Genomic DNA, 15,698 nt, shown 5'->3' on the forward strand with positions numbered 1-15,698 from the left:
TTGCAGATATTAGGCTTCAATTAAAGAAGAAAAATAACCTTCCATGCTTCTTTTTTTTTTTTTTTTTTAAAGGCAAAGTATTAAAAAAAATCACCAAACTAGGTGAAAATTATTAAATTTCTCCGAAAAATTAAGATGAGCTTTCTTCTATTTCTTGAGACAACACAGTTTGTGATTCACAGGGTATGTAACTGGTATCAAACACAAGTTAATGAAAGCTCTTATAAGCAATTTTATTCCTATCCATAATGGCAGACATTTACAAAATCAGAATTTATCAAATGAGTTCACCTTAAAAAATAACTTATAAAGCAATGATATATGCAACGTAAAACAGTTCAGGAGGGGAGAGGGCAAGCAAATTTTAACAATTAGAATGTAAACGTGAAAAAAAAAGATGGAATATAAGTCCCTACTTTTCATTTCTACTTAAGATGTCATGTGATAATATTTTACAGTGACCTGCAGGGCTATATATGTATGTGTGTATTTCTGTGCACACACACATACATATACGTTTACCCACGCATGTACATACACAGATAATTTCAGTTCCATCATGGGCAGTTCTGTTATGCCGCTCAGTTGTCTCAATCATGTTTGGGACCCACTTTCTTGAAAAAACAGGGGAGATGGTAGGAAAAAAAATGGTGGGTCTGATTATGTCTGAGATCCTTTTGTTAAGACTGTACACTGGGATGAATAATTTTCTTCTGTAGTAGCTCTCTGAAGAGCGCCAACTCACTGTGGTCTTCAGGACGAGACTTGTTAACGGATCACACACTCATTGTCATGCTAGGGGAGTACTGAAAAAAGAGGAATTCACATTTTAACAATCGTTTTTTACCCAGGTAACTATAACCACTTCAGGACCAATGAGTTCAAATGTCAACATGCTCCTTGAATTTTCTCCTACATTTGTATTATAGCCTGTGCAATGGCTTGCAGTTCAATTTGCAGAATTATAATTTCTATTACCCTTCATTCATTATGTAAAAATACAGCTCTTACTGATTGAGTCAACTCACTCAAAGATTATTTCCGTGTTACCTGAATGATGTGATGAGCCACTGCTTCAGTGATGCTTTCCAGACCTTTTCCTGATTGATTTTGGCTACTGGGGATTTAGGTAGTCAAAGAGCTGATCTCAAGTAAAGCAGCTGCAATTGTGGTAAGCTGAACCACGTAAACATTTTGGAAGATCTTTTTATTACTTGATGGGAAGAAGGGCATGCAGATAAGCCTGACTGGAATTCAGCTGCGCTTTTAGTCTCTATTATTCAGTGTTATTGACTTTAGGAGACAGGCTGAATCAGTGGCCACTCTCCTTTATGTGAACTGGAAGTTCAGTCACCACTTCAACTTTTTATTTTAACACAAGCTAAACTGCAGCCCTTATAGAAGTTACAGTTGCCCTCCAGTTAGCAGTACTTTCTTACAAATAATCAGTGGCACAGCACAGTGCCTACAAGAACTCCACATTTGTATACCTAATTTGTGACTTGCAGACTATAGAAACTCAATCACCCTAAAATCATAGTAGAGGAAAATGTTCAAACACAAGAAATATTACTGTAATGAAAACTGATACAAGAAATGGAGATATTTATTTGTCTTTGCAAAAACAAGGCAGGCAGTGAAATAACCGCCAAAGCTGAAGCTTTGAGTTGACTGCTTCCAAGTGTCTATGAATACCTGTTATGGGTCTCTGTCATGTTGAATGCACAGAATGGACTACTCAGATAAAACATCCCTGATGTTTTTTCTACTTTGAGGCTTGCTCTCATTCTGGGCTGAGCATTCTCACAGTGGGCCAGCATGCTTATGTTAGCCAATGAGAGAGAACAACTCAAATGTGTAAAGTAGACCTTTGTTCAAATGAATTTCTGTATTACAGTAAATGTCAATGTATCCCTGTAGTCACTTTGGAAAGGAATCTAAAGACAAAATAATGCTTATCTGTTAGTTTTACTTTATTATAAGTTCCCCTAATTGCAATCAAAACCCTAATGAATGTCAAAGAAGTTCTGCCTTCAGTTCAGGCAAAGCCAAATTGAAAGTCACAGATTACCATGACCGGGGAACATCTAATTGAGGTTTTGTGCCTAGTGCTTTTTTGGTAGATTTTAAAACATCTATCTATTTGGGTGGTACAAACTGATTTCCTCCAATACTCCAACCAATTTGACCATATGCCCTCTTTCTGAAGATACATGCAATAACATATAGAAACTCTCTTTCTTTTCACTTTCAAATAAGTAAATAATGACAACAACAAAATACCCCAAAATCTGATTCCAACTGAACTTGCCATGCAATTTGTCTGCTCTGTGATTTGAGAGGAACTGTTTATTCACATTTACTGAGTCAAAATTCACCACTGGCATAGTTAATGAAGTTGCACTCACTTCTGGCAGCAGTGATTTCCAATAAGAATAGAAGTGTTGAAGCCACTCAGCACTTCTGAAAAATCAGGCCACTTCTACTTAGGAACCTACATGTGGATTTAGAAACCCAGCTTCAGGCACAGGAGTAGGAAAATACCTTGCAATGTACTGTATACCATGTTTTGCTGCCTTAAGTGGTCTCCATTACAAAAAAAAAAAGCACCATTTGTCCAAGAATGAACACTAGAGGGCACCTTTGCCTTTTCTGTCTTTGAAAGCATACTAACCTCCTTACAACACGAGATCTGGTGCTCTTATTTATATACTTCAGTGTGAATTTGTCCTAGAAGACATTCCTGCACTGTAAAACGCATTGTTTAGGAGTCAAAGGTTGAGCAATCACAAATTGAAGTACTCAGATGTGAAGATTTGTACTTCAGCTGCTCAGATAGCACCTGATAAATGCCCACTCTGCATCACTGAACACTGAATGTATTATCTTTTTTTCCTTTTAAACAAAATACCAGGAACAAAAGTTCCCAAAGTAAAACAACTCCATAAAAAAATACTTACGCTCTCACTCTGAAAAGGATTTAGGAAGTTTCCACCCATCTCACCGTCATCTCTGGGAGTGCCAGGCTGATTACTCATGCTCATATTACTGGGAGAGTTCTGTTAAACAAGATTTTAAAACAGATTAAGTGCTGAACACCACTTAATTTCCAGGCTTCATGAAGTGTCACACACTCAATACTACAACACACAGCAGTGCAGCATACTATGCACTGGATATACAAAGAGAGATAAGACTGCTGAGTTCTGCAGGCTTACGTCAATAATTTCATGCCCATACAGACAGGTTCCTGGCCCTGAAGGAACAACTATTTACGTGTAGTTCTAATTTTCAGGGTTGCTGCCACCATCTTCTCCTACCGAAGTCAGGAAAAACTATAAATGACTTCAGCAGGTCTAAGAGTAAGCTCTGGCACTGTGTTCATTCATATGGTCAAATCCAGCGAAGTCTACAAGCATGTGTCTTGACATACACAACTTCCGAAGGCATACCTGGTGGGCAACATGTGGACAGTATACACAGACCTCACAAATCAAGACCCATATCTGGGGACTCTGCTTACACTATTAATGGAAATAGTTTCACAAGTAGTTCAGGAATGTAGTCAGTCATGGAGGTGCTAAGCCACTTCACTGTGAGCAGGTAATAAGGAGTTTATAGGCAGCTGAGTTAAGAAGGATTCAGACGAAGTGCCCTCGATCCAGCCCCCAGATCAGACTTGCACAAAATTTCAGAAGCAGTTGTACTTTTGTATTTGCTTACACAGAGCCTGTTGCAAGAGTGTCTTAATTTACTTTTCCAGTGTCTAGTTGTAACTGAGATGCTAATTAATAGTAACAATACAAAGGCATCTGAAGATAAATGTCTATTTTTTAAAAAATAGATACTACACAATCAGATCTACAAGGTTCAGAAAATGATTTCAAGATTCAATTACTTACAGAAAGGATGAAACTAGTTAACTGTTACAGAAATTATTCAGTCAACAGCTAATACATGATTATGTCAGACACTACAATTCATTAGCTGTTTTCACAAAGCTCATTTGTGGCAACCTGTCATGCCTGGAGTACAAATGCTTCTGTTTCTATCACTGCTAAGACTCCTGTTAACACAGGTTTTGTGATGGAAAAGGAATAGTCATGGAAATATGAAACCAGGATCTTCACTAGAAAAGTTTATAATGTCTGTCATAGTTTTCCCCTTGTGTCTTTTGATCCAAAAAATTGAATGTTATTGCTGTTGAATTTTAACAGTACAAATCCAAGTTTGATATGCCATTATGAACTTAACAAAAATCCAGTGTAGTCAATGAGCAAGCTGATAAAATACAACTTTATTTTGTCCTAAGTGACCAAATAGCAACAACTCAAAGAACCCTGAGTCATCCTTTTTTTTTTTGTATGTTATTTCCCAATTAGAATAACAGAAAGTATGCCTGCTAGCATAATTTTATAAGACTTCTTTAAAAAAGATGCACTGTACTTCGAAAATACCTGCAGAAAGTATTCATTTAGGATGACTCAGTTTGCAGTAGGATAAACTATGACTGAAAAAAATAGGAAAGATTAAATTAAGAGAAAGACCCCTTAATTCCTTGGTATTCCCCACTACTGCAAAGACTATCCACAACACAGTGGCTTTACAAAGAATTCCAGAAGGGTTGAGGCTGGCATAGTCTCTCTGTCCCAGCCCCTGCTTCAGCAGGAACTCTCAGAGGAGGGTGCCCAGGCTCACACCCAGGTGGCTTTTGGCGATCTTCAAGGAGGAGATCCCACAGATTCTGTGTCCCTGTGCCAGTGCTCCGTCACCTGCACAGCACAGAATGCTGTCTGATAGTCAGAAGGAACCTCCTGCACTTCAGCTTGTGCCCAGTGCCTTTTCTTCTGTCACAGGCACCACTGACAAGAGCCTGGCTCCATTCAGTGGTGCTCAATGGCAGGAAATAACATGTTCTGGAGAATTCATTGAATAGCTATGACTTCTTCCCCTTCAAACCCGATTTTTGAACGCTCCTATTGGTACTCTAAAAGCTCCATTTTGTCCTCTGTCCATGATTTAAATATTACAAAATGTTACAGAATTCCACAGGAATTCCACCACCAGGAAGAACAAAATGTAATTTGTACCTAGCTTCTCCAAAGCTTAAATCCGTTACCTTTTGTTACCATACGAGCAGACTAGTGGGACTGAGTTTTGTACATGCCATCTGCTTTGAAATGCCTTTTGCTCAGCTAATGAAAAGTGCCATTAAGTTTTTACCATAATCTTGATCACCATTTTCAATCTGAATGGTTACAGGTTCAGTTTGGTGTATCTATTTGCAACTGTAGATTAATTATTAAATTATTACATAATCCACATGCAAGCATAACTGTTTTTATAAGCAACCTGAAACATTATTTCAATTTGGTCAAGACCTTGGCCTTCTGTTTTCTTTACCATCTCATTCACTCTGCTTCTAATGGTGATTCTCAGATCCCCAGGAATCACAGGACAGCCGCACCAACAAAAACACCAGCAAATTAACTAACTAACACCAGGCAATTACATTTGTTCTTTAGTGAAGTTATTGGAGCAAATTTTTAGGGATCCACAGTTTTAAAAGGTTGAAAACTATTGCCTCAGTTCAACCACGCCCACCAGACCCGAAGCAGGAACTAATTCAGGGTAGTCCTGTTGCCTATGATACGCAGGAGGTCATACTACACAATCATAGCAGTCCCTTCTGGCCTTAAAATCTATGAATATAAAATTTAAAACTCACTAAGGCCTTGTCACATTTATTTTATATGTTGCTCCCATACTTTTGATCATTCCTTGGGGATTTACCCCTATTTTATCTTGCTCTGTATAGTACAAAGCTTTGAAATTCTGCAATTGCTACAGTATGCCAGCCCCAAAGGTTCAAATTCCTGACATAAATGCTTTTATAGCAACTCCCCTGGGTGGCTTTTATGGCCAGTATGGGGTTTCTCATTGTAGCTCTAGCTGAATTTTTCCAAAGCTAGTATTTCTTTGATGACTGCACAAATTCCACGGGCACTGAAAGAAACACTGGTTATTAATGTTTATTTAATATGCATAATTTCAGTTCATTTACTTCTTCCATCTCAATCTACTTCATAAAAGCTTCATGCTTTGCCATTCAGCCAATTAAAGTAAAATTGTCTCTGTCTATGGAAAATGTAGCTCTGAATTCTGTGAGCTGTACTGACTCTACCAAGGCTGGATTAATTTCCTTTATCTCATGGGAAAAGACAATCAGCTACTCTAATATGCGTTTTAATCCACTGGAGTTCTACAGCTGTATCTGAGCATCCAGCAATGCCCAACCAAACTCTGTTAGCTCCATTGAACAATTCCTGCCATATTAGTTAGTAATCTGGAAATCTGTGCGTGAAAGAGCCAACTGCAGGACTAGCTGGTGATGTGTAAAGGGAGACTGTTGCTGTAACCAGAACAATCCTGGTATGTGTACAAAATTGGAAGGCAGACATGTAGCAATTCCGTGTGCATCAACTCTATAAATACACAGTTTCCTGCAAGCAGAACCTCCAATCAAATTTCTAAAGTATTATGTGGTACTATCTGCATGAAGTTGTCACTGCAATACACAAGGCTCTGCCCACACACTTGACAGAATCACAGAATTGTACGGTTGGAAGGGACCTCCAGAGATCATCGAGCCCAACCCTCTTGCCAAAGCAGGTTCCCTACAGCAGGTCACACAAGTAGGTGCCCGCATGCCACTTCTTCTGGTACCAGTGAAGGCTGCATGTTGGGCTGTGCTATTAAGAAAAAGGTATTACAAGTGATTATATAGAATGGTGTAACAAGACAACTCTGTTACTTCCAGAGTAAACACCTTTTTCTTTTAGTTACTTGAAGACGTGCCTCCAATCTGATTTGCATGATATTTATTAAGGTCAACAAATTACAGGACTTCCAGGTAAATGTCCGGATCCAGGTTTTCAGAATATCTGATTATCATATTAGTAAATATACTGATACTTATTACCAGTGGGTTTAGTATAGTCTTTTCAAAATAATCCTATGGCAAGCTAATAGATATGGCTTTATTGTTCTCCATTTTTTCTTAAAAGTGCTGCAGTTCGCAAAACTAAACATTACAGGAACATTGATTTTAAAATGATGTACGGTTGTTATCATTGAATCCACCTCTGCAGCTCTCAGCATAGCTCATCTAGGACAATATGGTCATTTCAGACCCTTATTTTACACTTTGCAGGGCCTGAACACAACGCAGACCTTAAAGGCTTACAAAAACATAGCACTGCTATCTATACATGCTACTGCATCATGAGAGCAGCAGCCAGCTCCAAGACACAGCGCTGAAGTACTTCTCTTCAGGAACGGCCACAGAGGGCTGTTGTAAGGCCATAACCACCTGTGCAATTCTGAAATTATGCTGTTTGCCTGCAGTGAATTTCTTCTGATGCAAGATAATGTCTTCTATATTGGCTGCAACTGCAAATCCATTATAAACAGCACAGCACACTATGATACATGCCTATGTACATTTTACAAGCTGCACTTCTCCCACAGCCCTACCTGAGCACCACCTGGGGTACAGTGTTCAGGCTCCTCCTCCTCCACTTTAGAAATACAAATACATTTCACTAACTATACGTGCCTTTTGGACAGTTGGGAGTGTATTCTCAGCCTACAAATTCCTTCTATTTCAACAGAAATTTAGGTGTCTATGTGTTTGCATTTCACCATAGCCCAGGGCCAGCCTGAGGGTGCATCAACAGTGATGTCCTCAGTAGGACCACAGCATCCACAGACATGTCCACAGTAAAAAAGTTTGCACTGTGAGGGATGTCACAACAGTTCTGTGGTACTTAGTCCTGAGCCAGCCAAAGTACAAGAGCAGTTCATACACTTATCACAGATTCATGCTCCTTTTTGGGAAGATTGTTAAGAATTTTGCAACGAAAGAACAAGCTACAGAATTTTAACTGAAACAAACTGTTCCTCCTTTTCTATATTTGTAGATCAAAAGCACAAAAGTGCAGTGGTTTACTGATATACTTATTAATTTTAGTCAGTTACAGCTGAAGACACTGAGTACAAAACAGTAGTTCACAGATTTATACTGCTTTATCAATGCCAAATAAGCTCATTAACTCCTTATTTGAATAAGTTCCTAAATTAATAATGACCACATACATACTAGAGTTCTATTTTTATGGAAGAAGTGACACATTAAAGCATGATATTATTTTTGTAGATGCAAAACCCCTGCAGGTTAAGCTCACATTTGTTCTGAGTAAACTATTTAATGATTGTGGAATCAAAACAGTGACTCTTCTGCAAGTACTTTTAAATCTAGCTTTTAGAGACTGATTAAGATACTAACTATGCTTTACAGAGGTGACAATCATGCACTGCACAAAAGTAACATCCTTAAGGCATTTTCTCCAACTTGCACCTAGTGATATTTGATTATTAGAACTGTGCTATCACAGAATTTTTGAATGGCTTGGGTTTGAAGGTACCTCAGAGTTCACTCAGTTCCATTCCCCGTGCCCTGGGCAGGCTGCCTTCCCCTCCCCCCCAGCTCAGACTGCCCAGGGCCTCATCCAATCTGGCCCTCATCGTCTCCAGGGATGGGGCACCCACAGCTCTCTGGGCAGCTGTGCCAGGGTCTCACCATCCTCACTGTGGAGAATTCCTTCCTTATGTATGTGTTCATTTGTCTTAGTATGGAAGGTTGTACCATGATCAATCAAAATATGAAATGAATATATATCAATCACATGCATTAGTACACAGTATTACACAATATAAAGTGACTCTATTTATATTCTCTACTGATCAAAGACATTGCTTTAAAATTTTCAGCTAATATTTATTGTCTGCATAGTCTCCAAATAGTTAGTGAGCAGAAAATGTAGATACATAATAAAAAGATTCATAACAAAGAAAATACGTTTACGATGAAATATTAAAAAATGTTACTAGGTACTCACTTTGGAAATACTGTCCATGTCTCCTGAGCCTTAAATAAAAACAAAATAATTATTCAATTAGTTTTGAACTGAAATTACTCAAAAAGCTTTTTTTCCATACTAAGTATGACAGCAGTATTTTAAAATTTACCAGTTCACTATCTCCTTCCTTCCCAGTATCTCATTTTGTAAAAGTTTACTGTCAATATAGGATGATGTTAGTTTCATGCACGCACCTACTGTAAAAAGAAAAGAATGAAGGACACATTCCTCATCTGCACTGCCAATTTGAATCACATCTGCTAGGGTGAGACAGCCTAATACAAGCTGAAGAAGAGTATGTCCAACCTCCCTGACCTCTTAGCCAGGGCAGGGTACAGGCAATGGAATTAATTTGGGGTACATACACCTAAGAGAAAAAAACATACACCTAAGGGGGAAAAAAAATAAAAGCAGAGTCGTGGACAACTAGCGGAAGTTAATGTTGGTGGGGTAAAAAAACCCACAACATTATTTTTACTGAATTTTAGTTATTCAGAATTCCCTTTTAAGAAGCGCTCTAGTGAATTCTTGTTCATCCGTGCCTTTGCTCAAAAAGCACTAACCTACACTCAAACTGGCTGAGATGATACCCACTTTTAATGTATTACAAACATTGATGATGACATTATCATTTAGAAGCAGATGATCCTTGGGGTTGGAATAACAGAAACCAAATAAACTGGAATACAATGAATGAAAGACTACTGGCAAGATTTTTTCTAACATGTTCTCACTTTGGTAAAGACAAGAATTAAGGAAATATTTTAGGAGGGATGTATCACAGAAAGCGTTTTTAGCAGCAACAGACAGTAAACAATTCTGCTTACCTATTTAGAGGAAAGACACTCCAATTAGAAGAGTGTCAGAGAAAAACAATGAAGCGAATGGGGTTGTGGGAGGTGAATGAAGTAGCTTAGACTTAGCCACAGCTTGAGAAAGAATAAGATATCTCTCCATAAATGCATCAAATTCACAAATGTTATGAAGAGCTATTTTGTCACAGCTAAAAGAACACACACTGGTGGAAATGAGCAAAATATTTCTAACCACCAGCTCTGCATAGCTCTACCACCAGTAGAGCAGTTGTGGTCAAAGGAAGATTGGTAAGTACAATTAACACCTTTGATTGTGAGACACTGCTGCCTACTGCAGCACGGAAATGAAAGCAGATCTCCCCCAGCCTTTCTCTGCAGAAAGAACTCAATTTCATTTTCAATTCAAAATTAACCTTATGAAGAAGTCATAGTTGATTTGACTAAGCATGTAACCATTTTCACTGCCAGAAGTAACTAAACAAATGCTACATACATACAAAATCCTCCTATAACTGTTTCAATTTTGTTTTTTATTTCATACAAGAAACAATTCTATGGCTATGGAAACTGACAGAAAAAGATGTAATTACCTTTTGTGCAGTTTCTCAATTATTTGCACGTAATGCTCATCATTACTAAGTAAAGCAACAACCCATTTTAGGATTGTAATCTGTAAAGTAAGACTGTAAAATCTCTAAATGCCCTTATGTAAAGTATTTTAGGAATTTTAGGAACCTGTCCTCCCACAAATAAGAGACAATTCTAGGAATTAGATGTGTACTGTTGAATTTTAGTTGTTCAGAATGTATCTCCTAAATAAAATTTTGATAGCATAGCTATTTTTCATCTCGTTATAAACTTTTTTTGAAATTTCTTCCTTTGTTTTGCCTTTTTATGATTCTGTCTCACAGACTGCAAGTCTGGTGTTAGGAATGAGAGATATTTCTTTGCCATGAGAGTATAGAATTAAATGTTATTAATTGCAGGATGAAGTTGAGGTTCATCCACACCCATGCTGTGAAGATGACAGAGCTTTTTGCCAGGGACAAAAGCCAGATGGAAGTGGCAGCTTGGCTTCTACCAGCTGGACATGTATTTAGCTTGCTGGGGTTTTTCCCCATAAAGGAAAATGGCACTCAGGAGAAAGCTGCTGGTGCTTTGTGGAGGCAGCTCTTACATGTAAAAGAGAACCTTGCCTGGCAAACAACAGAGACAGAAGTTGTTGCCTGTCACTGGAAGATGGAAGAGTAAGACATGTGAACTGTATTCATAGTTATTGCCCTGTTGTGAGCAGAAATAAATTCCTTGTCTCTATTTCATATGGGTATGGAGAAGTAAGGCAGAAATGCAATTTATTTAACTGTCCCTTGTTTCTTACATCCTTTTCAAGTGTCTATCATCCTTCTAGCAAAGAGCAAAAGCAAAGAGCAAGGAGCTTGCTAGTCAACAGATAAAGCAATTAATGTTTTGTAGAGCTGTGCAAGGCTTCTTCCTTAGATTTGTGTCCTTCAAAAATTACAGTATCAAAAGGCAGTGTGGTTAGAGTGTTTGTACATTCTAAGAAAATAGCATGCTCTGTCTTGCTGCATTAAAATTGGCACTTGTATGATGCTGCTTCTGTGGATGGAGTAGTAACACCAATTATTAACAGGAGGATGGCTAATTATAGAACAAATGAAGATATCCAACTGTTGGGATAAAAAAACTTCAACGCATACATCAATATATGTAATAACTTACTTTCAAGTAATTGATTAGAGCCTGCACCAGCATGTCAGAGTAACACCTCTAGTTTTTGAAAGACGAGAAGTAAAAATGGGTCATAAGCCATCACTTCCACTTAACTGTCATTACATACACACTTCTAGAGTGTTTTCAATCCTCCGGGATAAAACTATACTTTGTTACATTAATACAATACAGCATTTTTCTTCCAGAGCTACATTATATATGCCAATTCATAAGCATAAAAAGTATCCTAATACTTTTACCTGATGTATTTATAGCTATTTTTTAACAAGATTTTTACATACAGTTTTCCACATCACTCAGAGAACACAGAAAATGGCATTGTTCGTTGAATATTCACAATGTCTGTGATATTACTATTATTACCTAATGATCCATTCATATGATGTGAATCCATTCCACCCAGTCCACTCATAGGTCCATCTGACCCTGGCCCCATTGGAAACTATAAAAGGACATTAAAAACTGGTATTACTGTACAGATTTTTTATTAGATATCATCTAATAAAAAGAAAATATTCTTCAGGACAAAAATAGAAAAGTACACAGTCCCAGATCTGAATGTGAAAGTCCAATGCGAAGACTGAAAAACCCTTCATGATCTTTTGAGAACTTCACCTCTGTAGGCTGGCACAAAATTTAGCAATAATTCATTACTCACTTCAGTACCTTGTGTATGATTTTCAGACCTGCTAGTGCAGACCTAGCTCTATTCCCATTGAACTTACAGGGAATTTTACTATTCTCTTCAACAAGTACTTTATTAATGAACAGCTTTCATACCCCATCCTATCTATACTGACAATCAGATATATTTGCAGTGTGAGTAGTTTCTGTCCAATTGTAGTTATTAACCTTAATTCAGTTTACAAAAACTCAGAGACATTAACGTTGTAGAATATTTCGCAATCTGACAACTAAGCTATCACTAAGACCCACAAGCACAAGTTTCTAAGCTCTCATCCGTGTAGAAAAAGTGCCCCAATCATTATTTTATATGTACTGATTGATTTGAGAAACATTAAAAAGGACAGGGAAACAGCTAAGGCATCATCCGTAATAACAGAAAACTTATTATTAATACTACCTGATGTAAATGTAGCAGTTTTGGATATAACAACCCATGTTATTCAAATAGTATATAACTAGATTCATATTTACATTAGGTCTGTTGGGTCCAGGTGGTACTGCATTCATTAAAGTGTACATGTTGTCTCCAGAGTTGGTTGAATCTGTAATAAGAGATTATTTTAAGTGCCAATATGTATATTTCAATGAATCTGCTCACCTAAGTCATTTCTTGTCATTGTGTACATATTGTTTCCTGAATCACTGTTACACAGTAGCAATATAAAGGAAGATTTCATTCCCTTTCGATCTATTTTTATCACACAACAGAGCTACGAAAAGAAATAACTGCAGTGATCCCTGAGTGACTATTTCTAGACTCTAGTTTTACGCATGACTGTTAAAAGGTTTATAAATCACCCAGTATCTATTTAATTCCATAAACCCTTTCTCCTGGACCTCCAAATTATTTCAGTTATCTTCGACATTCTCTATAAAACAGGAGTCTCTTTCTTATCAATACTTTCTGTAATTTGTTTTCCATCTGTAATAAATGATAAATAGTTTCCCATTACACAGACTTCAAGTTAGTATAGTAAATGGAATTTTTTATTCTTTCTCATCTGTGTCAGTCCATTAGATTTTGAACATATCTAGCTATTCAACAGAGCACAGTGCAAAGATCCTCACTTTAAGAACAGCTTTAGTTGATCTGTCTTCAAGGTGCAGTGTGGTGCAATGCTTCAAAACAAACCTGTGTTCAAAACCAAAAAAAAACTATTCTGGAGCAGCATAGTGCTTTAGCTATTAATTCTGACAAGAGTTTCACTGGGCCTTGCCGTAGACACAGCTATAAGACTTGATCTCCAATTAATGTGCATGAACTTTCTTCCCTGGTGGAGTACTGCACCTCCAGCATGAAACGCAAGATGTAGCTAGCAAGACATACAGGAGTCTTCAGGTTGAACAGAAGAAGCCAATAGGTGAGAATTACTATTAGATACAAATTATTCATTCTGATCTCAAACTTATCTGCTAACACATACAAAGTCTTAACACCTTTCATCAAAATATCAAAGAAAGGGAAAGGAAAAAATGCAGCAGACGGTGGACAAATTAGCAAAAGTCTTTCCCAAGGGAACCTGAGAAGAAATAGGCCATATAATGAAGAATTCTCTGAGAGGTGAATGTCTTAGGTAAAGTTTAAACAGTTTGAAGGGGACAGCATAACATTAAAAAAAATACTGGCAGCTCTGGAAAATCTGTAACCTCCACAGTATCTGCAAAAAGATCTCAAACAGACCATTCAATTTCTTTGAACCAGAGTTATGAACTCCAGCCCATGCAAAATTCAATACTGAGCTGTAAATATTTTTTTCCAAAACAAGGTGATGGATGTCTTCTAAGTCTGAAGTAGTGAAAGTAAAATAGCCTAGATCTGATTGAAACGTGTTGGAATTGGGAATGTGGCCTGATCTTGTGCAAGAATATATTTGTACACTGCATTCATTATTTCCCAGTCTTCCTGATGTAGCATTTTAAGTTTCAAATAACATTGGTAAGTAAATAATTTCATTATACACAGAGCTATATTATACACTAGGACATCCAAATGTATTGTTTGCAAAAAGAGGGGAAATGCAAGCTTTTAACTTCAAGTTATCACAGTGAAAGTAGCATACAGCAAGCTATTTTAAGGTTTGATGAGAAATTCTTCAACCACAAGATTGTTTTGAGACATTCCATCTCTGGCTCTCCCCAGGCCTTGGGAACACTCAGGACTGTTTTTCTCAAAGAAATACCTTTGTAAAACTCTCAGATGGATAATTCCTAAACATCTGCACACTTTGGAAAACAGAGCGTTAAAAATTTTTGAGTATCTTCAAATGAAAACAGGAAAAATTTCTCCACAGAAGCTTTACCTGAAATGCACGTGGACAGCCTAACATGTGCCATAACTGCAGGGCTGTTTATTTTTAAAAGCTTAGGCTGTCTTGAAGTTTTATGATAAAATAAATTCTAACTTTTAAATGCCAGCTTGCTCTATGTATCTTTTTCCACAAGTGATATAGCTGATGAAGCCCTACTCTCCACCTTGTGTTTTTAAAGCCTTGGAATTGTAACTAAAGAAAATATTATATTGATGCAAGAAGTTTTCATGGGAAATTAGGTAACTTCCCTGCCCTCGTACACTACAGAGGATAGCAAGAACATGTTGGATTTAAAGACTGAGGATTCTATTTCATCACTGAGGTGAATAGGTCTATCTTAGTTGGGTAAAGTTAAAGTGCATTACAAAGACAAATGTTGTCCAAAAGGACTCTGAGTAGCTACTAAATACTGTGTAATGTATTTAGTTTCATCTTAGACTCCCGATGTTGTCCACAAGGAAGGACAGCATCTTCCACATGTTGTGATTTTTCCCTTCTTTGCAGAACAATGATGTAGTATCTGTCTGACAAATTTTAAGCCTTGAAAAGGTAGTTAGCTGGCCTGAATCTTCCCATCCTGATCAGTTCTTCAAACCTTGGTAGTAGTGTGGCCAGCCTTTTGTCACCACTTGTCAGAATGCCAATATACAGACCATGTAACTAGGGAAACAATGGGGCCCTGAAGATCTGGGAACAGATAACTGATAGAACACAATAAGGGTCCTTCTTACTCTTCCACAGCAGGATGGAGGAGAACCATCTGCCCAGAATAGCCTGCTGCCAGATGACACAGCCATGCCTGTGAGTTACACTTCATCCGAGATCCACAGGATGGTCAGGTCTGTCCCACAGGATACTACAATGGAGTTTTATCAGTTCAGAGATCTCCTCATTTCCAGCCTGGCAGAATTGTCCCAGATAACTTTAGCAAAAACAAGAAAGACTGTGTCTTTTTTCCTTTTTTTTTTTTTTCTTTCCTACTGTTGAAATAATGCAAGAAAGGTTGGGCTAGAAATGAACTGCTTTGAACTGTACAGATATAATGACTTGTATGTCTCTAAGACAGCAGGGACAGAAAGGGAGTTAGAGAGCAGGAAAAAATTATATAGAACATATAAACATAATAATTTCTCATTAAAATCAAAGTTTATAAC

At 37.5% G+C, this 15,698-nt stretch overlaps 1 protein-coding gene across 26 annotated transcripts in view; it reads right to left on the reverse strand.

The window, feature by feature from the left end:
- Positions 1-776: 776 nt before the first annotated feature.
- Positions 777-15,698, reverse strand: part of SSBP2 (single stranded DNA binding protein 2) — a gene marked incomplete at both ends in the record, with an annotated part of 158,031 nt that continues 143,109 nt past the window's right edge. For 16 of the 26 annotated variants that reach the window (XM_079548988.1, XM_079548979.1, XM_079548981.1 and 13 more), the window contains 5 exons: positions 777-806; positions 2,961-3,059; positions 8,961-8,989; positions 11,912-11,990; positions 12,707-12,777. In XM_079548988.1, coding sequence (XP_079405114.1) covers positions 777-806; positions 2,961-3,059; positions 8,961-8,989; positions 11,912-11,990; positions 12,707-12,777 — 308 coding nt within the window. The remainder of the gene's footprint in view (positions 807-2,960; positions 3,060-8,960; positions 8,990-11,911; positions 11,991-12,706; positions 12,778-15,698) is intronic. The other 10 variants (XM_079548989.1, XM_079548987.1, XM_079548984.1 and 7 more) reach the window with 3 other exon arrangements.

Source organism: Tetrao urogallus (assembly GCF_951394365.1).
Source record: "Tetrao urogallus genome assembly, chromosome: Z".
NCBI classification, from domain to species: Eukaryota; Metazoa; Chordata; class Aves; order Galliformes; family Phasianidae; genus Tetrao; species Tetrao urogallus.